The following is a 24,407-nucleotide window of genomic DNA, read 5'->3' as shown; positions in this document are numbered from 1 at the left end:
CTTTGAAAATCTGAAGCCTAAAATTGGTTATATTCCTTTGAAGTATGCAACTAATTAGTCAACTGGATTCTTGAAAACTCTACATCTCAATCTCTCTTCAGAAATATGCAAAACTGCATGAATGTAAAAGCAAATTGAAAAGCTGTATTTCAGTCTCCAAATTCAACGTTTTTAAAACCCATGAATGGCTTACAAAAGGCAGGCAAACCAGAAGTAATATGAAACTATTATCATTTTTGATACCATGATTAAAATAAAAATAAAGTTTTTAGGACAAAGGGTGCAAAACAAGAATACATTGTATTCATTAAATAGAAGCTTCATAGCAATACAGAATATAGTCTAAAATTAAAAATCTTTGTTACAGGTGCAAGTCTACAAGCAGGTCTATTGAAATTCTGTTACTTCCCTACAGACTTACAACAAAGATGTCTTAACCAAAAGTTTAAACTAAAAGCAAACATAGATTTCTCATACTATATTATTTGTATGAACATTACTATGTAACAAAATGCAAACAAATATAAGAGAAAGCTCCTTACATCCAAAATGTTCAAGTTCAGTATATGCACAGGTTGCTCCAAAAATAGCGTGTCTTTATTTATTTCCATTGAAACTACAATGGGACAGTAAAACTGAAAGACCAAATCATCAGCTACAAAAGACTGTATTTCAACACAGTCACCACCAGTAGCTATGCATCTTTGTCAGTGATGAATAAAGAGCTTGCATGGCATGCTCATAAAAATCTGCACCAATGGACGTGACCTAGTATTACTGCCATGACTGTGATGTGCATCACCACTGCCTCACTGTGGTCAGACCCACTCTTTGATCTCCATAAACATTCAACAAGTGTCCACGAATGTCAGTGAGTGCCATTTTTTTCCGCACTGAGGAATTCAATTCCACACTTTTGGTTCGTAAGCATGTCCATGTCAGATACCATTTTGTAAGAGTGTTCCTCTGTTGCCATCTATCACATGGCAACAAAATGTAATTGGTGGAGTATTGGTGGAAAGGTCCAGCCTCTACTACTGTATCACCAACATCCACCTCTGACACTGTGGGATAATATAATAAGTTAGGAGTCATTACCCTTGGAACAGCCCTCATGCTTCACTGGGGAGTATGGGAATGAAAGAGAAAGGAGAAAAATACAGAGAAGGAAGCCTAACTCAAGCTAAAAAATGAAGAAAATGTAACCTAGTAAAATTCCTGCACAGTCCTGTTAAAACACAGTGCCCCCACCATCAAACAGGTGGTAATTTTCTTTACTATATACAGAGGGAATGTTTTAGAAACTTATTTGTAAATTAACTGATTTGCATTACTTTTGATACAAATCAACATTACATTTTTTAAAGTAGTATGTTGCAAGTCAGCAAAATAAGAAAACAGATTCTTCTCTTACTCTGGATACTTACGTTTCCTGTGAACAAATTTAACAACAGCCTGTGTAAAATTTCCACCAAAAAAAAAAAAAAAGCAGACAAAAGATAATGTTTTACCCTGGCCCAATGTATTCCTTTAGGATTTCTCTGTGATCCCATGAATTAGTTCATGTCTTAAGTTCTAAAAATTTCTGATCTGAATGAGTGTGTTTTTAAATCTTCAGGTGCACTCCCAAATACAGACTTCCATAGCTGGTATGGATTTAAGGGCTACAAAGAGCTTCTGAGACTCACGTGCTGAAAAGATTTTCAGTGTTTGCAATGACAGATAATGATATTCATTTGCAACAGGAAGTATAGCAGCCTAACTGAAAGATTTATGAACAACATTACAAAATAGCAAAACCAAAAACCTTTATAAAGGAGGTTTTTTTACTACAAAGTCAAGAACATAAGTGTGTTACACACCTCTGTAAAACCATACTATTTTCATCCTCTTGCAACAAACCCTAGTTAATTGTGTACTTGACTCTCTCCTTTCCCTCACCTTTGCCTGATGTTTCCTGCAGGGACATTCTGGATCCTTCTACACCACAAAATCCTGATTTTTTTCATGTTCACTTTATGTACTTAACCATGGGAATCCTGGGCTCCAGCCTCTCTTCTCCCTCAAAAGACATCTGTACACTTACCATCAGGCTTGCAAGCAATGATTCAAATCCAATGGTGCTACTAGAATAAAGTTTTGCATTTCAGGAAACACAAAATCTATAAGTATTAATGCTTCCTTCAAGTGATCTGTGCTCTAACATAGACACAGAACAGTGACAGTGACGTGAATTACCTAACACTGTCACAGCCCGGTTCATTTCATAACAAACATGTTAACTATAAAGTTAGGTTAATAATAACATCTGAAAAAAAAAAGAAAAAAAAAAAGGAAGTTCACTACTTGAGGAGCTGTAATCTTGTCACAGTTTCATATTAAACAATAGTAAGAGGGCATAAAGATTATTCAAGTCCTGCTGTAATATAAGCAGTTAAACCCACAGAACTGATTTACAGAGCAGCTTAATTAACAGCTACCACACAATAAAACTCTGATGATTCCAGATCACTAAAGAAATTATTATGTCAATTGGCAGCAAAGAAATTTGCATTCACACTGCAGCTTCCTCTGATTTTAGCTGACAAATCAGTCAATAAACAAACAAACAAAAAAGGATCCAAAATGTCAAAAACTTATAGTTACCTCAAATACTTATCAGGACAGAAAGCATTATTTTATATTTCTTACTTCATTTGCTAGGTACAGCACGTGTCTAAAAGTTCCATTCAAATGAACTGTCACATACAGACACAGTTCAAATTTTCAGCAAACATAAGGTAAAAACAGTAAAATCTCAAGGGAAAGATTTTTAGCAGCACACTCTACTCTAAAGTTATACTTGTCTAGTGATTATTGGTAATTTCTGTTGCATCTTTACCATGTCAGTATTACACATGTATACACACAGAAAGCACAGCAAGATGTATTTTTTTTTAAATATGTGGAATGTACATCAGTATGGACACAAAAATCAATAACACGTTCTAACTTTCTAAAAAACGCAGGTTCCTCATTTAAGACAAGTTCCTTGTTTCCTAACTCTTCAGATAAACTACAGGAAACAAACACACAACAACAACAACAACAAAGAAAAACAAGTAAAAAATACAGCAGTTGACAAATGACTTCTCTAAAAATTAGTGTATCTCAGAGGAAATAAAAAGCATTAGGCTAACATAAGGTACAATTTTAGATTTACTTTAAATATATAACATATTCTACACAGAAAAACTGAAACTCCATGAAATTTAGCTTACACCAACAGTTTTAAGGCAATTGATCAATGTTTGACTGATTGTAACTCCCTAGTAAAACAATGTGCTCCACCATGCCAAACAGTGGCATGAGAGAACAGTTTAAAAGCCAGCAATCTAAGACACTATCCTGACAAAACCTAGCACTTAATGATAGCTGAGTGCAACGGATGCACTACAGATACAAAATACAATTATACTTTAGCAGTAAGCAAAGCTATTAAATAGAGGAAGAGACAAAGAGCCCTGGTGGAGTGCTGGAAGTCTTGTGGCACATCTCCACAGAGCATGCTACATCTGGCCTGATGAAAACTTTAGGACATTCTAAGGGAATCATACAGATAAGGAAATGGGAAAACTAAGATTTAGGATTGTGTACTTTCCTGTAAAGGTAGACTAAAATAAAGACTTAGATCTTCACTACTTAAATCATTTATAACGGCAATGACATATCATATCATTTCAGAATACAATGTGGCAGATCCTTTGCCTAGACTTCAGGAGGTGCACTGTTGGAAAGGTTCCATCAGGAGAGGAACTATTTAGTAGCTGAAGGGATTGAGAATTTTAAAACACCCCAGACTCAGACTGTAATATCACTAACTACAATAGCTGCCACAGAAAAGCACTTCTGACAAAAGCAGTTTGACTTCCTCTTGCCCCCAGATGCTCTATTCTGCCCTCAAAATGATCCCTGGAGCTATGGCAGGACACAAGCAGTTATTTGCACAATTCCAGGATCAATTGCTGTAGGATACTGATTTGCTTTAAAACTACCTCGCAGCAGTTAAAGTGAAGTTACATTTGTAACAGACTCTCATGCAGCTGAACAAATAATTTTGTTACACCCTCTTAAAGGGTGGCAGAGAAAACAGAAGCAGCCAGAGATGCGGAGAGTAGGAACTAGTTTCTGGCAGCAGTTTTTGTTTATGTCAGTTGAAGTCATACATGAAATTGCAGCCTCATGTCAGAGCTGTGGCTAGAGTTCAAGGGTGAAGTAGTCTGGAAAGAGCTAATATTAAGACTGAACTTCAGCTTAATGTTAAAAGAATTGAGGTCAAATTTAATTTTCTTCTCTAAACAGTTACTTCAAGCTTGTACTAATGCAAATCTGATAATTGTTATAACAAACTCATCGTCAATCAAACAGAAATGTAAAGTTTTTTAAAATGAGTAAGTTATATCATAGTTAATTCAAGAAGTATTTCAGATGTATGAGTACAAAATAACTGTTTTAATCAGCCATACAGTGAAAATCTTTTCAAATGTTTTATTATTTCACTGCTGTAGGAGGAATTAGTAGTAATGCTCACATCTGAAATTATCCATTGCTCTCCATTACATAATCTTGATCAAATTTGCTTTAATTCTGCCAAACAAAACTTGTTTGAGATAAAAAATTTCATGTCATTTGTTGGCTCAAGATGATTTCTGAGAAGTATCAGATACAACCAGTCCAACTATGTATAAAAAATGCCAGCAAACAGCATGTTTACTCATGTTGAAGAACTCTTACAGCTCAGCTCCTTCATTACAGCCTCCAGTACTTCCAAAATCTGGAGTAGGAATTTCTTTTAGGTCACCAAGACAAATACCATTAAGTAGTACAGACAGTAAGACCACCACCATTTTCACCATCTTCAGGTCCAAATAAGAAAGAACAACCTCAAAATTATTATAATATATCATATTATAATATGCTTTCACATTAAGATGAATCTGTATTATGAAATTAGAGCAATGTTTTACTTAATACATTAGGAACTTCAGAAAACCTGCAAGAAACTCTGGATGCCAATGTCAAAGATGAATAATGAAAATCTGCAACTCCTCTGGATTTAAAGTTATCTAACTTAATTATGCATGGTGTTACTGATATCAAAAAAGCAACTTCAATAACCTCCATTCCAAAGTGTCCAGTCAAGTCTGCTAACTATTCATCTAACTTAAGATCTTTGTATTTTTTTGAAGTATGCAAACTGAATGATTTTTAAAATCAACATTTCACTATTTCTTTTTCATCAATTCTTCAGTAATTAATCCTACTCTTATTTCTCCCCATAATATTTCTAACACTACAAATGTGTGTAAGCACACAGAAAGATTGTCCTTACCTCACGTCTTCTGACCACTGAATGAGTTGTATCTTAACTCCCCTGTATTTAAGAGCTTGTTGGTTTTCTAAGATGGTGTGATTAGAACTAAACATAGTATTCCTGCTGAAGTCATGCAACTTATTTACATAATGACATTATCAGATTTCAGTTCAAAGAGCGATTATGACATATTTAGCATTTGTCTACCCTTGAAGAAGTCTTGTTGGTATAGTTTCACTAGTAGGGAAAGTCTCATCTGTAATACGATTATTAGTATGCTAATGTGTACTCTCATTTTTGTCTTTTTCTTCTATTGTTGACATAGTCTTTCTGATAACCACCTGACAATTCTACATTAAAACCAATTTACAGTTTAGCAACTGTAAGTTCAAGTGTCATCTATCTTTATTGTTTTAAATATTATAACAGTTATTATGCTAAGGAAATGCACTGAAGTTTGTCTTTCACTGGCTCTAGCATCTCTCCAATACTCAATTAAAAATAGAAGTTACTTCTGATTCAGACTAAAGATATTCCCACAAATCAGTGACCAAACTTTCAAGGTACAGAAAAAGCAGAATTTTTGACCAGTTATTCATAGAAATGCGTCACAAAAGTTTAATCAAAAAAAAAAAAGAATCAGTATTAGAAATAATTGGTTGTAGGGGGCCATTTAAATAAGTACTATTTATGTATTTAAATACAGCCAACACCTTGGGGAGAATCACTGCCTTCAAACTAAACCCCAAACATGTTGGATTATTTTGTCTAATGTTTATTAAGCTTTTCAGCTCCATAGACTAAGTGATCCAATGCACCTCAGGGAAAATTTATATTTCAACCTTGGACTTAAAGCCAGATATGATTTCAATACAAAACACAGAATCACAGAATCATTTAGGTTGGAAAAGACTCTTAAGATCACAAAGTCCTAAGATCAATCTAACACTATCAAGTTCACCACTAAACCATGTCCCTAAAAACCACATCCATACATCTCTTAAATAACTCCAGGATAGTGACTTCACCACTTCTCAGGGCAGCCAATTTCACAGCCTTGCCAGCCTTTCCATGAAGAAAATATTTCTAGTGTTCAATATAAACCTCTGCTAGAGCAAGTTGAGGATGTTTTCTTGTATCCTGTCACTTGTCACCTGAAAGAAGAGACTGATAACCTCTCCAGTGCAATCTCCTTTCAGGTAGTTGCAGAGAACAATGAGGTCTCCCCTTAATAGTCTCCTCACCAGTCTAAACATCAGTTTGTGGAACAGTGACTGGAAAGTTACCTGGCAGAAAATGATCCAGGGGTGCTAGGTGACAGCTGGCTGAACATGATTACAGCAGTGTGCCCAGGTGCCCCAAAAGGCAAAAGCCTGCATCAGGAATACTGGACCAAGGAACAGGACCATGGAAGTGACTTATCCTTCTGTACTCAGCACTGATGAGACTGCATCTTGAGTATTGTGCCCAGTTTGGGCCACTCATTGCAAGAAAAATATTCAGTTGCTGGAACACTTTAGCATAGCCTATTTTAATAGCTTATTCAAAAACTAAAAAGGGTTAGGAATCCTAATATGCATCTTAAGGGTCTCAAGAAGATATGATCTGCATAGACAAAAATAAGAACTCTGCCTTGTAATTACCTGCTGGTAAGAGTTTGTCTTCAGGGAATAGGGCTCACATGTTTAATAGACTACTTCTAAGGCATTACCACTGCTTGCAATTTTTTTCTGGCAGTGAGAAGTGTTAACATATAGTTAATTAATTTACTTATAAGAACATTGTGAACAGAACAATATATACAGAAAAGATTAAAATTATAGTCTCCAGGTACCAACCTTATGAGGCTTCATGCATCAATGAAAAGGCAAAAAATCTTCAGCTGACAGGCCTCAGCAAATAACTGGCACAGTTTTACATTCATACAAGAGAAAACTTTTTATGTCACATACCGATTTCTTTTTAATGTCCTCCAGATCTTTGAGTTCATTCTCAATCTTTGTGATTAATTCCCTGAGTTCATCAAGATTAGTGCAAATAAGCTAAAAAAAAAACAAAAAACGAACACAAACACTTGGTAATGTGGGACTTGAAAAGTACACAATGAATTTAAATAAAATCTAAAAGCTCGTGCTACTACTCAGTGCCAACCATTTTGTTTTTGCTTTCTTACAGTATTATTTAATGTAAAAATATACATATGTATTTTTAAAAAAGGTCTTATTGAAAGGAAAGCACTTCAGATACAAACCATAAATCTCGGCACATGAGCTTCCTTTCCACAAAGTAGGATTTTTTTCTCCAGGCTGCAGTGAATGATACAAGTTACCAAATCTGTCTGAAGTATAGCAATGAGTTGGAACAGGCTTCAGCACCAAGCAATAACCTGTAGAATTAATGTGTACTAGCTTTGCACTACGCTGCTGTTATAACATTATTGATCTTGTTACAACTTTCACCTGAACAGAACTTCACATATTTACATGCAGTACTCCAGAAAGATAACCTAGCCTTGTCTATGAAATCTATCTAATTTCAGTAAAAGCAATATATCCAGTGCACTGGAATAGCTTCTTTCTATCCTTAGCAAACAGATTTTTGCATCCTTCCTTTAACAATATGGCTACTATTTACTTGAACAAGTTTTCAAAGAAACAATAATGATCTTTAAGTTTTGGCTTACCGTCACTTACAGCAGTTACAGCCTTACTAAACTGGAAATTATTAAGCTGTTAGGTTCATTCAGGTCACTTTAAGTTATGCCTTGCTTACTTCCAAATAGCTTTAGGTAGAAATGCTTTCCTTTAGAAGTGAAAAAACTTTGAAACAACTTCAGGAAAGTCAAAACCAAGTAGGAGAAAAAACTTCAATATGCTATTATGATACAACTTCCTTTTCTTCCTCCCCCCATATAAGTGATTCACAACAACACATCTTTACTTCAATTACACATTAATTTCTAAAATTTCTAGATTTTGAACAAATTCATATAGAAAAAACATATCAAGTTATTTCATTATTATAACACAGAACAGGCATATCCTGCAGGGAAGAAGTTCCAAGTGTATAAGTAAAAACCAGAAGGCAAAATAATATTTCTAATTCTCCCATCTGGCCAGCATGTAAATCACTACACTAAATATACTACAATTAAACAAAAATTTGAAAAGTTATCACAGTAAGCCCTTGATAAAACTAAATAAAGGCATGACTAGAGAATTTCCTTGTACAGTTATATAACCATTCCTTTGGATATATAACTCGCAATTCATTTTTAAATCATATTTTTTTGTGTGTACTTGTGTGTACTTTGCCTTTTGTGTACTCCTACAGTAAGTATTTTAAATCAATGACCAAAGATAAAGCAGAACTATGAAACAAAGGAAAACACTGTCCATCCAACTCTGTATTTCATTTGCTAGAATTGAAATACTTCTCTCTAGAAATGTACATATAATAAGGCAGGTGTTTTTAAGAAGGATAATTTCAGAGCTATTAGTTGAATGCTGTCCTGAAAATACTAACTGTATCTTTACAACAGAGCTCCTACATGTCATCAGATACTTCATGTTGCCACTTTTCACAGTCCCTAGTTCTGTCAGAGCAGTCACTTGAAACATTAGGATCTAATTTGCTAAATTGTCACTGAGTGTACATCAAGAGGAAAAACAAAGCAAACATTAAAAAAAATAGTTTTGGTGATGGTGCTGACAGAGTAGAGTAATCAAACTGCAATCTCACATCAGCAGAGGTATATCTCTTAAGACTAATACTTGTGTACCAATTATTAGCTGATAAAACAATGAGGGTAGCAGCAGGTCAACTTAGAGTATTTATTGCCAAAATATGCTGACAGAGTGGAACGCTCTGGTACTGTACTGAAAACGATCACAAAAACGCTCAAGAAGACATCTGTATATTTACAAAAAGCAGGATTTAAAATAAGATACACTTACTGGGAAGGAGTTATTTCTGAAATTTCTCTCATTCATCCAATATTTCTTACTGAACAAAGGCAGTGTATTAAAATGGAAAAGAACAGTAATTTAAGTGTAGAATGTAATGTTTATACAAAGCAGAAGGAATCTTAAATTGCAAGGATGAGCAGTTTGTGAATTTCCCTAGTTTTAGATAACTGATGTAGAAATTACAGGCAAATTTTAGGAATAATTAAGACATATGAGGATAGTAAAATTCTTACAAAATTCTAAAATCACATTAGACAAGTAACAGCTGATTTCAGCCTCTAATTACAAACTCACTTCAGCAAACTTAGCTTATGACTTTATTTTGCAATATACTGAGAGAAAAAATATAATGCTTTTAAAGTACTGTTTATGTTACCATTATTTTACATGATCTAAAACTTTTTTTTTTCTTTTGCATGACATCTACTGTCAGTAAACAAACTGAAGGAAATTATTTCTTTTTACGATCATCTTGATATGAAATACAGCAGTTGCTTCTCACAATGACACTCTAGTGTTTCACTGTTCTTTGTTTATCCTTGTTAATTGCCAGGACGCAGCAATTCAACTTTCGGCAAGCAAATCTGGTTTTCTGCATTAATTTCTATGTTTCAACAGTAAGTTTTGTAAATGTAACAAGAAACAAACTGATGTTACAGTCTAATCTTCCTATACTCCTCTTGGAGAACATGCTCTCTAATTATCTGAAAAGTTAGTCCCTATTCTCTAAAATACTACACAGTATCTTAAATCTCTAGGGTTCCAATATTTTTATTAATGTATATGCCATGTACATTAATCATGCATATGCTCACTATGACATGGGCATTTTCAGATCAAGCATGGGACTTCACTACATATGGGCTGAATTTTCACTGGAAATAAATGTTCTTCAACTGAACATAAAGAAAACTTCAGATGTTCTGTTTTCCAATACTTTTTCAAATTCAGAGTTGAACCTGTCCCACTGGATACACTCTCAAATCTTAGTAATCTCTCCAAGACCCTCACTGCTTTCTAGAACTTCAAGGAGTAATGGCAAGAATAAAAAAACTCTCCAGGTTTTTGCAAGGAAAGATAAGCACATTCTAACTTGGCACTCTCCAGCGATCCCTCAGAATTTACAAATTAACTTCTATCATTATTTAAAAAGTGTAATCTGTAAGCCTGTTCATAATTACACAACTTGTGTACACCCCTGGATTATATATGCCCCTCCTTGGCCCTCTTTAACCAGCTGGAACTTCCGCTGATCTTTTTAAACAAAAAGCACTTCAGTGAGTTTTTGTTCCCAGCTTCATGTTGTCTGCATAATGATTTTAAGTTATACTTTAACTTCTCATTAAACTGTTCTTTTATTGAAACCATTTCAAAGAGGATATTCCCCTTTTGAGATCTGTATTTATTACAGGCCATAGCTGATGAAAGATAAAACTGTTAGACACAGTCACAGAAAAGGCAAAACATTGGCCCAGCTCTTTACAATGTGTCTTCCTTCTTTGGTTATGGTAATATAAGTCTATGGAGCTACATGTGTATTCACATATGGAAAAAGAAGGAAAGAATGACAGAAAGCACTTAGAGCAAGACAATAGACATGGGTTGGGGAGAGAACCAACAGCACCAACTTAGTAACCTATTAGTACAGAAATATATTATTTATTTATTTATTTATTTTTAACATTGACAAGAAACAGTAGCTAAAAGCCAACTTACAGACTCATGATCTATCCAGCTATCAACACACTTATCAGATAATTTCAATAATATTAAAAACAGCATGTGTTTTTATGTGCTCTTCTTTGGTAAATATAATTAATTTACATCTGCTGTTTATTATTATAATTATTAATTATTATTATTTTTTTTTAAACAGCTTTGAACTAAGAACTTAGTATAAAGTCTGAAACCACATGTAAGTAGGCATTGATTTGTGCTTTTAATGTCCTGTCTGTGACATTCGAACTATGGAAGTGAGCAGAAAATTCACACTATTTCTTCAAAAAGATATTTAAAACTGGCATTATAAATTTTAGGATTAATTAGCACACTTATATCCTGTTGTTTTTTTTTCTTGTTATTTTTTGTTTTTCTTTTTCTTTTAAAGCACAGTTTGGGTCATTTGGTCTCTGTCATTGTGGATATTAAAATATGTAATAATATTTATTTTCTCAGCATTAATGCCGAATTTTGATTTTCAGGTAAAAGATATACACATTTATACCAAAGTATAGGATCTACCCCTCTGCAATAAGGTACATTATGGCCATTTTTCTTTTTTTTTTTTTCCTTTCTTACATTTGTAGACAGAAGGCTTATAAAAGAACTTACACATTTTCAAAGAAGTTTCAATTCTTGTCTTTCTTCCTAAAAGAGCTAATATTTACATATGAACAGCAACATTTGTGCAGTTATACCCTCCCCTGCATATCTCATTGTATAAACTTGCCTTATTAAATATTTTAAAACGTACTCTTGACTTCAAATAGTTATGTGAATGTGAGAAATGTACATGGAAAAGAATATCAAAACACATGTTTTACAGAGCTTTCGAAGTTTTACACTAGCAAATATGGTATAAATTATGAAAATATTTGAAACACAGTCATACCAGCCCTGCCTATCCTCCTGAAAAGAAGCAGATAAATGATTAAAAACTTCCCTAATAAGATTAATCTGCCCGCATTGATACATCTTACCTTCACCTGAAACAGATCTAAAGCTTAGCTTTGATCAAAAGAGCTGAGATCATTCTGTTCTATTTTAATTAACATTTTACATATGTAATTATAAGAATGTTATTTAAATAGATACATAAACATACAGTTTACTTGGTTAGATATAAAATTAGGGTAAGCTTTAATTAATATGTTAGACAGACTATTTCTAACTAAACTATGTATATTCATGGTATGCAGGGAGTATGTTGAGAAAAATACACTTTTTTAGACACTACCTACACAACAGTTGTAGTTTTATGAGGTTTGGCTGCTTAGAATAGCACAGACTGCTATCTCAAAAATAAATTTTTATAAAAATATGTCACCAAATGAGAAGTTTAATTCAAGCAGGTATGGATCTGTAAATTGTGACTTACAACTTGAACACTTTCATACTTCTGTTATAGCACCATAAAAAACATATTATTATAATTACCACTCTCTTCTTAGTGCTCTCTGGTCTAAAGTTCATGTGCAGGTAAGAGGTAAAAGTTACAGACAAGATGAACACATGAAGGTACAGACTTTTTTTCCAAGTCCTTCAAGTAAATTAAGCTAGATTTCACTGAAATGTACCATGAAACCAAATCAAACCAAACCAATAAAAACACTAGCAATTTTATCCAAGATTGTATCTTATAAATTATATTGACAACTTCTGTTTTCCAGGTTTTGCCCTGCAACACATTTAGCTGGAATGCTCAAAAGTACTGTGAAACACTATATAAAATGCATATAATAAAATACGCTAAAACATTCTCTACCAAGAAATGTGAAGTATATGTTTAAAAACACTACTGGAAGTAAAAATTTTAATCTAGAAAAGGAAAATTCATCTCTGACTAGCATTTCCTAGATCTACATCAGACAATATGGGACTTAATTTACAGGCATTCAGGTTTCAAGAACTAGGAACAAAAATTAAAATCATTTACCTGAAATTCTGGTATGGTAGACTTTGTGACACCTTTCCTCTTCCTTGTGAGTGCTTTTTTAGAGACCGATTTTTTTCCTTTCAAGATTAAAAGAGAAAAGCTTCATAATGATGTTTGCTGTACTTCATTAATAAAACCAAATTACATTCAGACTTTAAAGTTAAACTATAACTAACAGATGGCTGACTGTGTCACGTATACACAACAAATCAGAACTAGACACAGCAAAAGCAAACATTAAACTACAAGTATCTGTGGGGCAGTTCTTTCGCCAAAAAAAAAATAGAAAAGTAATAAAATAATAGAAAAATAGAAAAAGGAAAAGGAACAAATCAATTAAAACGCTCATAATATGACACCTAAAAATTAAGGTAACACTGCAAGAAATTTAAGTCATAAAAGAAACATTCACATCACCATTCTGGAAGGAGCAAAATCCAGAACTTATGGCACAAACTTAAGAAACATATCTTACCTGCAAGGCATGTTCTCTGACACTGCAAAGTGAATCACACATTAGGGTCTGGGACATCTGTACGTTACAGTAAAAAATACCCTCAAAGCACAAACAACATCTAGAAATTGCCAAATGGATATACTGAAGTGATCAATGAAATTAGAATATTCATGGCGTCATTCTGGCAGTGGCAAAGCCTATCATTTTAGATGAAAACCTCATGTCTACACCACATAATTGTGCTATATTATAATATAGATGGAATGATTAACTTTCTTGGAGACGAGACAAGTGGACTAAGACCTAAAGTATCAGGATTAATAGACTGTAAATACTTCTCACATCAAGTAGTTGAATCACCCAGGCTCACTTACATATTCTTAATATAATCAGGTTTCTTATTAGTCTATTACTATATTTACATGGTGAACTGCATCAAGTTCACTTTTGACATGTTCATTTAGACCCAAACCACCACTGTAAGATTACTTCCACACTCACATTTCAGAGTCCTAAACGCTAACTAAAAGCCTAACGAGTCGCACAGCATATGCTGAATTCATTAGACACAATCATCACAGGTTACTTGGCTGAACAAAAAAACACTGATTTTTAAATTACTAAAGTATTGACAGGAATTGTTTGGGTTTTTTTTTCCTTAATATATGAATGTGCAAATAGCCACATGCAAGTATATGAAGACTGCTCCAAAAGTAATGCCTCTTATTCTATTATTTTGGCCCATGACTCAGGTGGTTGCTCAGGTGGTACGGCTCTAGAGGCTGAACCTCTTCATCAGTATTCTGTTACGTGTCACTGCTGTGTAACAGATGGCAGCAGAGGGGCAGTGTGGCAAAATGGTGTCAGACATGGAAGTACATATAAAGTAGGAGTGTGGAACAAATGGCAACCACTGACATTCATTGACATTTGATGAAGTGTTCATGAAGATCAAACAGTGAATGTGAGCACATGAGGCAATCGGTGATGTGCTTCAGGCAGTGGTGACAGTGACATGAGAAACACGCCATGTTCTGAACAGCTATGCACAGGTGTTACACCACCAAATGAAGAGCATCTCGATCAGCTCATCTGTATAAATCAGCAGCTTATGACTATACAGAGCTGAGTATCAGCTTCAGTGCATTGGCAACAATGGTGACAACATTCAAATATTGCAAAGTTTGTGCTAGGTGGGTCCCATGAATGTTCACATGAGAACAGAAATAACACCATATACAAGTTTGTCAGGTCCTACTGAACCATTATGAGGGCAAAGGTGGCAGTTTCATGGATTGCATCATAACTGTTGATGAGATGCGATGTCACCACCATGAGCTAGAGTCAAAACACCAGAACATGGAGTGGCAACATCTACATTCCCTAACGAAGTTCAAGACATGGCCCAATCTGAGTCATAATGTGCACTGTTTTTTGGGATAGGAAAGAGATGATCCTTCTGGATATCCTAGAACTTGGAGAAGCCAACTCTGACCACAGCATCACAATGCTGACAAAGCTAAAGGCTTGAACATCCAGAGAAGACCTTCCTCATGCAACATGGTAACTAATAACAGATCCCATACCAGTCTGAAGACCATGAAGCAGAATGTCAGTGTTGGCTACCGTCCTAACACACCCCCTCTATTGTCCAGATTTCATACCTTCTGACTTCCATCTATTTGGTCTGATGAAAGATGGAGTGCACAGGCAACATTTTCTTAGCAACAATACTACCACAGCACCTTTGAAACAGTGGATCGCCTCTGCTGGTGCCAGATTTTACAAGCATGGAATGCAGGGTCTTGTTCTCTGCTGGTGAAAATGCACAGCTAATGGTAGAGACTGTTAAAAAAAAAGGTGTTTTGTAGCTAAGAATTCGCTCTATTAAACAGTATTATTGTGCTCTTTTTATCTGCTATAGTTCCCATGGAAATAAATAGGAGGCACTACTTTCAGAGTGACCTATGTAGATATACAGGCAACTTCAACAGAATAAATTGAGATACTGTTCATATCTCAAGACACTCTATCAATCATTAACCAAAACAAGGGGAACATAAAAATCAAAGTTTTGGTTTCAGTTTACTGCAGTACGAGGTTTCCTAAACATTGTAGCTGAATCTAACATTGAACAGTGCTAGGAGGGGGTACAGAGCTGGATGGAGTGCTGTTACAAACCCAGATCTGAAAATCTTATGTAATGAAAATATATGAACATTTAAAGAGCCCTCAACTACCAGAAGTCAACACTCACGGATTTAGCATTAGAGAAAAGTGACAAAGGTGTAAGTGCATATTTATTAAAACAATGACCTATACATTTTGACGACACAAAAAAAATCCAAAGTATCGACATTTTTGGTACATATTTTATGAATTCAGATGCACTGATAACATAGCTGGTATGATTAAAAACAGAGCTGTTTGTTAAAAGAATTAAAGCAGACATCTAAGAAAAGTTTTCTTGACAAATACTGAGAAAGATGTCTGGACATATGGTAGTTACTTAATGTTGTAAAAGAATGAAGAGAAAAAAACATGAGGCTGCCAGACCATCTTACAATATCTTTCTTTATAGAGAGACAGTTCTGTATGGTTAAAAAGAAAAATTTAGTTTTGAATATTTTCAACATATCAGTTTTTAATGAATATTTACTTGAATATTTTCAGCATCAGGTATTATATGATGCAGTGTACTTTGAAAAAAGCAAGAGATAACAGAAATACATTCTCTCTTTGCACCAGTATTGAAAAAGGGGGGAAATAATTATGGAGATTTATAATTAAATAACAAAAATGCAAGTAAATATATTTTATTTGCAAAACACCTAAAATGGAAATTATTGGGATAACAAATAAAACAAGGAGAACTGAAAATTTGATTAGAAACATATTGAGAATGAACCCTTGCCTGTAATGTAATCTAAATCAAGGTTAAATAAAATTGTTTTCTTTTTGCTCAAGAAAAGTTTAACAAATTCATTATCAAAGTGTGGCTAATAAAATATATTTACATAAGATTCACAGTTATTTAACAAGCTGACATATTCTGTTAATTAATAACATATTTGTACTGTGCAGCACCATAGTGTCTTTATCATACGGAGACTACACACAGCAGATGTCCTATGGTGCCAGCACCAAAAATGAAATCAGAACAAATATTTGTACCATGGAAGAAAACTATTAGGTAAAAAAAACTAACTTAGAGAAAGTCATTGTCCACTTCAATAATATCCTTATAAAATAACAATTTTAAATTTGAAAGAGAGAAGCTAATGCAGCAGTAATTATATTCTCTTTAAAGAAAAAAAAAAGGTAATCCCAAAATCTTCCCAAAAAACCCAATCCTTGGTAAGCAAGTTACAATGGAAATTTTTGCTGTAACAGCTTTTCAAGAAAAGAAGAAAAAAAGAAAAACACATGGTAAAAGAAGTACTTAAAGGAACTTTTATCTAGTACTTCCTGAGACAATGCAGCTGCACTTATGCACCTGTGTTCTTTTTCCAGGCTAACTTCGGTACCTAAAGGTAAGTGAATTTGAATATTTCAAAGTGTAAATATATTCTAATTAAATAATGAAAAATGAGTTTTATAAATCCACTGATTGATGACTAAGTATTTTCAGCAAAAACAACAGTCATGATACGTCTGTCTCTACCAGACACTTCATAATGGCCCTGTCACATATATAAAAAACATATATAAAAATGGTTATGCTAACACTGACATCATGCCACCACAGCGTATAGCCACTTGTCTTCAACTGCCAGGTTGAGGTGGGCATAGATTCTGTATGGACTGTAAAATCAGTGAGGGGTTGAACAAATTACAGCTCTGAGTAGTAACTTCTCAAACTACTCCTGTGACATCTGCTAAAGCTCCTCTGCCCATGATTCTAGCTAAAGAGACTGTTTAAAACAGTTTAGATTCCTCACTTCAAAAAATGAAGTTCTTTTAATAGCATGCTCATTGTACAAATTTATTTAATCGCTGAAAGCAATTAAAACTAGCAAATCAAATCTGAGAAATAATAAAGTGAAAAAACAATCTGTAATAAAGAAGTTGATACACAGTGTTTCATTAAGTTACCTACACTGATCCACTATGACTTGCTTATCTCCCAACTCTCAGCCTCCCTCTTTTACTAGCTGTGATTTAGAAACCACTTTGCAATAATTCCACACATTGATTAAAGAAATAATCATAGAATCATAGAATGATTGAAGCTGGCAGGGACTTCTAGGCCAATTTGGTTGAAGTCCTTTTCAAGCAGAGACATGAGAGCAGCATGCCCATGTCCATGCTCAGGCATATTCTGAACACCTCCAGGGGGGAGATTGCAACCTCTGGGCAGCCCATGCCAGCGAACATCCAGTCATTTCAGTAGAAACATTCTCACAGAGGGATGGGGTGGCTCAATAAATACTCCTATCTTTACAGGTCTTCAAGAAATAGCTAGACAGAGTCACAGCTGACATGACCTGGCATTTTTAAGAGAACTGCTTCAAACAAGGAGCCAAACTATGTGACCTCCAGAGGATCATTCCAATCAACTTCTCTATCACTGTGCTCCTTTTAAAAGACTGTCTTGTACAGAACACACGTTATAACAAACACATCAGAATCAATAATGCTAGAGCGCAATGCACAGATGGAAGATACATCTGAAAATGTTTTGTCCAGTTTCACACTCCTCCCCTCCAATCACGTTATGAATGAAATGATAAAAAAACTCTCAAAATAGTTTCCCTTCAAAATAAGTTGTTTCCCAAATTACAAGAAATCCATGTAAAATAATGACCTAAAAATTCTTAAAAGGTCTTCTCCTCAACAGCTGCAACTTCACACAGCTGTTGCTATTACATCTACCATCCTGAAAAATTAACTATGATCTTCCAGTTCAACAGCTACAACAGCTACTTTTTCCTTGCACACTGGAAAAATACTTACAGGAACAAGTATTTGATGTGTTTTTTTAAAGATTAGCAAGTAAATACTAATTTATTCTTACTTTTGTTAGCACCACATGGCAATACTCCTAATTAAAATAAAAAAATTATTTTTAATATAAGGTTTAATTTCAAATATAGTCAATATTTCTTTAAAAAGAAAAAAACAACCTCTTTCCTTTTTATCAGAATTATACAGTATTACTAAACAAGGAAAACTGATTTGCATTCAAATATATGTATCTGCCTATCAAAACTACATTACAAAAAATTATACTTCACTACAATAGAAATACTATAAAACTAGAAAATGTTAGCCTGCATTATCTCTGTATAACCTCTTTCCCCGTCCCCAAAACGTGATTTAACTGTGCCATAATCACTGTCTCCACAATGCCTCTTCCAACAGGCTTCACATCTCACTGGGGTTTCGTTTCAGAGAGGAGGTAGATATCAGACATCTTACCTTGGATAAAAGTAGCTATTCTTATCTATTTCCTCCCTCCCATAGGGCAGGAGAAGATCAATTCTTTTTTTATACCATTTCAAACATAGTTAAAACATTCCTGAGGTTAGAGAGGTAAAAACTACAGACATTTAAGGGAAGAGCCCTTCCATGTTCTTCCATTCTCTCCCAGAGAACACAAGGAAAATACACAATCATCTTATTTTTCAAGTAAAGTACAACACATTACCCTAAATTAAGCTATAATCCACTTATGTATAGATATAAAACAGAAGATTTATTACTATGAGATTATATTACTCATCAATAACTTGATACAAATCTACACCTTGAACTGGTAGCATCACAGCAATTTGTATATTCCCTGACTTCACCCACTGACACAAACCTCTGGTCAAAATGCATGCATTCTGCAATAATGGCTCTGCAGTTGAGTAACACCTCAGCTATCATTTCCTTATTTGTTTTTCTAAACAAAAACAAACTTTATCTTGCGTCAAGAATGCAGGAAAATACAAGTTTTCCCACAAAGCATGCCCCTACATACCTACAGAAGGGGCCAGAAAAGTATTAAGCACACATAAATAATATTTAACTTGGATACTCCCCTGTCCTGCTAGTCATGGCTTGGTCTTTGAAGGATGACGAAGGAGGAAACTTTTATACTGAGTACGAGTATAAGCCACACTGCTCTCAGAAAAGTTAATTTCAAAGGAGGTGAACTCTATATGACTAAAAAGCTGCTTGAAACAATGCATTCCAGGTTTTATGTATCACTGGGTCTTCAATTAAACATGGTATTTTATATAGCAAACATAAAATTGAATCAAAATAAATGAGTAAAATAATTAAAAACTGAGTATTTTTTACACATTGCTGTTTTAGATGTTAATTTTCAATTAACAGTGAAGATTCCTAATAGTAAGTGAAGAAGAAATTCTATGAGTTCACTGTCTTGAAATTTCTCTTCAAACCTCAAATCTAACACAGAATAATGTTATACCTTTGACTGACAATTAAATGCTGATAGTTGCTTATCTTCCTTCATCATTTCTTTTCTCATACATAGTCAGTAGAGATTTACCAAGGAGAAATCATGCTTGATAGATGTATACTTTTTTGATGACCAGCCTCCTGGATTTGGGAAGATCAGAGGATTTCTGTAGGACCTTTGACAGTGCCTTCCATGAGATCCTCAGAGACAAGACAGTGATTTACGGCGAGGATGGACAGACGGTGAGGTGGGCTGAAAGCTGGCTAAATGGCCAGGCCTGAAGGGTGGTAATTAGCAGAACAAAGTCTGTGTGGAGGGCACTAAGTGGTGGTGCACCCTGCGGGTGAGTTCTGAGAGCAATACTGTTCTGTGACATATGAACTAGGTGATAGGGTGGAGTACACACACAAATACAGATGATACAGAACTGCGAGGAGTGGCTGATAGAGCAGAGGGTCATGCTGCTATCCAGAGGGCCTTGGAGAGGATGGAGAAATGGGTTGACAGGAAACTAGGGAAGTTCAGCAAAGGGACATGCAAAGACCTGCACTTGGTTAGGAACAATCCCAAGTAACAGAACATGGTGGGGGCTACCTCTATGGAAAGCACCTGGGGGTCCCAGTGGACACCAAGCTGAAGAGGTGCCAACTATATGCCTTTGCAGCAAAGAAGGCCAATGGTATCCTGGGCTATGTTAGGCAAAGTATGGACAGTAAAAACAAGGGAGCTTTTTTTTACGGCCCCCCCTCTCCTCAGGGATAATGAGACTACACCTGGAACACTGTGGTTCTCCAGTACAAGACAGACAAGGGTACATCAGAGTCCAAAAAAAGCCATGAAAATTATGAAGGGACTGGAGCATTATTTGAGCCTGGGGAAGGACAGGAGGGATCTCAATGTAATATGTAAGTATCAGAAGGGCAGCTGCAAAGAAAACATAGCCAGGTCCATTTCACTGATTCACAGAGACATGACAAGAGGCAATGGGCACAAAGGGAAACAAAGAAGGCTCTGTCTGAATACCATTAGAATTTGATTTTATTTTTACTGTGTAGGTAACTACTTGCAACCTCCTCAAGGTGGCCCTGCTTGCATAAAGGGGATGGACAAGGTGACTTCCATAGTTGCCATTCAAGCTCTACCACTGTGATTCTATGTACTTTTGATGTGATTAATAATTGGTTCAATTACAAAATGATGGTTAAGAGTAAAAAAGTTAAAAAAGTTCATATTCACAGACTTTTCAGCAGTCATTCATTTTAAATAACAATGCTGTTTGAATACTTCTGTTCTAAGATTTACTGGTAATCACTATTTTATTAGCTAACAGCTCCTCCAACAGCTTTAAGAAAGTTCTTAGAAATGCTCAGCTTTAGATCACCTCAGCAAGAAAAATAGAACCCATTCATTAGTTAGCGTTACATAAATTATTTTTTCTTGAAAACAGGAACATATCTGAAGATCCAGCAGATCTTCTTGTTATGTAGATTTGAGATTTTGTGGTTTCTGTTTGAAGATATCAATCAGTGCTGCAAATTAACAAGTGACATCATCATAGAGCAGTAAAGCAATTTTTGCAGCATATGCAGCACAGCATCAATCCTCCTGAAGACAAAAAAGGTGTTATTTTACTCTACATTACCAACACTCACCATGATAAAATGTCTAAATGCTAAAAGTCCTATTTGCTCTTTACATTCTACATGCAACTCCACTAATCTCAAATGGAAAAACTGGCAAGAGTTTTCCTCCTCGCAAACATTTAAGATATATTTTCACACCTTTCAAAGGTTTGGCAACAACTGAGCATGTTCTGACTTTACATTATTCTCCTTATCTTTGATCTTGATCCCAACAGCTTCCCTTCTAGAAAATATTGCATGCAATTATCCAGAAAAACAAAGCACTACTACAGACTTTTTAACCCTCCACATTGGTATAGATAACGTTTTTATACGGTTACAACAGCAAAGCAGGTCTCAACAAGTGTGTTAATAATGACGATTTAAAGAACAATGCAAGTAAACACACAATAGGGGTACCGTTTCCAGAATTACTAAACTCAACTGGCATTGCAACTTGATGCACTGAGTTCACTGTTGCAACTTGAAAAAGAAAATAAACCACATGTATTTATAGAACACCTCACTTATTGTTTTAAACATTGTTAATAGGCTGTTCACACATAGTAGCTAGGAATCTACAACAAAGTATTTACTACTCTAATGTCAAAGGTGAAGATGAAAATCCCAAGGACAGCATATCAAATACTACAAAATACTGACCAGACTGCTAAATTCATTCCTTCACAATCAAGCTCAGGTTGACTTCATACACAAAACTTAATGATACCTCGAAGAAATAAAAATTCCTATGAAATAAAGATTAAGAGGATAGAGTGCTAAGAACCTTTTAAAGCACAAGTATAGGGTATTGAATTTACACTGAGATTCTTCTAAAGAAATTGCTGCGGTTACAGCAGATGTATGCTATAAATGAGTTTTCTAAACAAACTGAATTAAAAGACATTGAACTCACACCTATTTCAACCTATGCTTCAGGCACATACAGTTATTTCAGACTCTCATCCTTCTCTTTTTCCTCACTCTTCTGCATGTTTTCAGTTTTATCCAGTCTCTGTTCCAAGCAAACAGACAGAATTCCTGTGTTTTTATATTGCACCTTGCACTATAAGCCTTGATGTATCTCCAAGTTACAAACAAGAGCCAGAGAATTCTGTCACTTTCAGGAAGCAGCAGGGAAATAAAACTCAGATTTGTCCCAGAGGCATCAAGGAGGGCTCTACCAAGAAGGTAATAAAGCCCATAATCCAGCTGAAATGCCACTACACTAATGCAAAGAAAAAAGACATTCACTTGTCAACCATAATTCTGTGATTCAGAATTCTTCATCTTGAAATATAAGGTTGTTTGCTCTTTAGATGCTGTTTCACATCTAGTCTGTTGATGCAGCCCAGAAGAGTAATATCTTCTAACTGTAAAGATGTTGGAAAGTGGAAGACCTACTTCATAGCACTAAACACTGCTCTAGATCAAGCTTAGACCTTGATTATACATACAAACGTATTCAGTACTGCTCTATCAGTAATGCTGACAGTCACCACATCGCAAAGATTCAGTAAAGTGTTACATTTTTCCTTTTGAAATCATAAAGAAGTTCCTTATTTATTGCAATGCGTACAACATGGCTGTATTTTCCAGTAATTTTTCTCACAGTAGTTATGGAAAGTGCACCTTCAGCAAGTTTACTGATGATAAAAAGCTGGGAGGAGTGGCTGACACACCAGAAAGCTGCATAGTGAAACTTGCATAGGCTGGAGAGTTGGTTGTAGAGGAAACTTAGGAGACTAAACAAAGGCAAGTGCAGAGTCCTACACCTGGGGAGGAATAACTGCACAGATTGTCAGTACAGGCTAAAGGCTGAGCTGCTGGGAAGGAGCTCTGCAGAGCAGGAGCTAAGTGACCACAAGCCAGCAATGTGCCCATGATGTCAAGAAGGCCAATGGTATCCTGGGGAGCACCAAAGAGAGTGGCCAGCAGGTTGAAGGAGGTGAGCCTCCCCCTCTATTCTGGAGAGGTCACACATGGAGTATTGTGTCCAGGTCTGCACTCCGAGTTCAAGAAAGACAGGGAAATACTTGAGAGTCAGGTGGAGGGTTATAAAGATGATAAAAGGGGCTGGAAGTGTCTCCATCATGAGGAAAGGCTGAGAGACCTGGAACTGTTCAGCCTGGAGAAGATCAAGAAGGGATCTTATCCAAGCTTGTAAAAATCTTAAGGATAAGTGTCAAGATAACAGTGTCCAACTCTTTTCAGTGGAGCTCAGTAACGGGATGAGGGGCAACCAGGGGAGCCTGCTTTGGCAGGGGGGCTGGACTAGATAATCTCTAGAGGTCCCTTCCAACTCCTACAATTCTGCGATTCTGAACATGTGGAAAAACTATTTTTCTTTTAAAGGAGACAGAGCACTGGAAAAAGCTGCGCACAGGGGGGTGTGAATTTTCCATCACTGGAGATATTCAAAACATTCTCCCAGCTTAAAACTATCCAATCAATCTACATTCATGAACAGTATGTTTTGGGTTCCCTTTGGCCACTGCTACATCAAGTTGGGAAAGTGGTAATCAAGTCTATAGAAAAATAAATCTTGATTCAAAGTCACATGTAGCAGCCTTCAAAAAAATCCATCAGAAAAAAAACCACAAATATCTTGTTAAAGTGAAGGTACTCACTTTTCCATTTCTGATTATCTGTTCTACACAATGAACTTCTAAGGATCATAGTAAAGAGAAATGATTGCTATGATCATATTTGAATTAGTATTTTTTGTGAATTCAAAATGGGTTGTACTAAGTTTCTTTCACTGTACACTTTATCTTCAAGGAAAAGATAAAATTTCAGAAGAACTCTGAGGAACCCTTAACCTTTAAAGTGATAAAACAGTGAATAGCAATTTCTGTAGCACCTAAGTTCAGTCCTCCAATTCGATTCTTCCTTACCCATTTCAGCCAAGTATGCATAGGACTAATGCACACTTCA

At 35.3% G+C, this 24,407-nt stretch overlaps 1 protein-coding gene across 1 annotated transcript in view; it reads right to left on the bottom strand.

Moving 5' to 3' along the window:
• The window catches only part of BRD10 (bromodomain containing 10), a 58,748-nt gene that overhangs the window by 19,441 nt on the left and 14,900 nt on the right, over nucleotides 1-24,407 (bottom strand). The window contains exons 4-5 of the mRNA XM_065744156.1: nucleotides 12,977-13,053; nucleotides 7,306-7,395 (exon numbers count right to left, since the gene is read on the bottom strand). Of these exons, the coding sequence (XP_065600228.1) occupies nucleotides 7,306-7,395; nucleotides 12,977-13,053 (167 nt within the window). The remainder of the gene's footprint in view (nucleotides 1-7,305; nucleotides 7,396-12,976; nucleotides 13,054-24,407) is intronic.

The sequence above is a fragment of the Cyrtonyx montezumae genome, unplaced genomic scaffold, assembly GCF_038088225.1.
Source record: "Cyrtonyx montezumae isolate F1298 unplaced genomic scaffold, pur_monq_1.0 scaffold_30, whole genome shotgun sequence".
NCBI classification, from domain to species: domain Eukaryota; kingdom Metazoa; phylum Chordata; class Aves; order Galliformes; family Odontophoridae; genus Cyrtonyx; species Cyrtonyx montezumae.
This window is presented reverse-complemented; position numbering and strand designations above follow the sequence as displayed.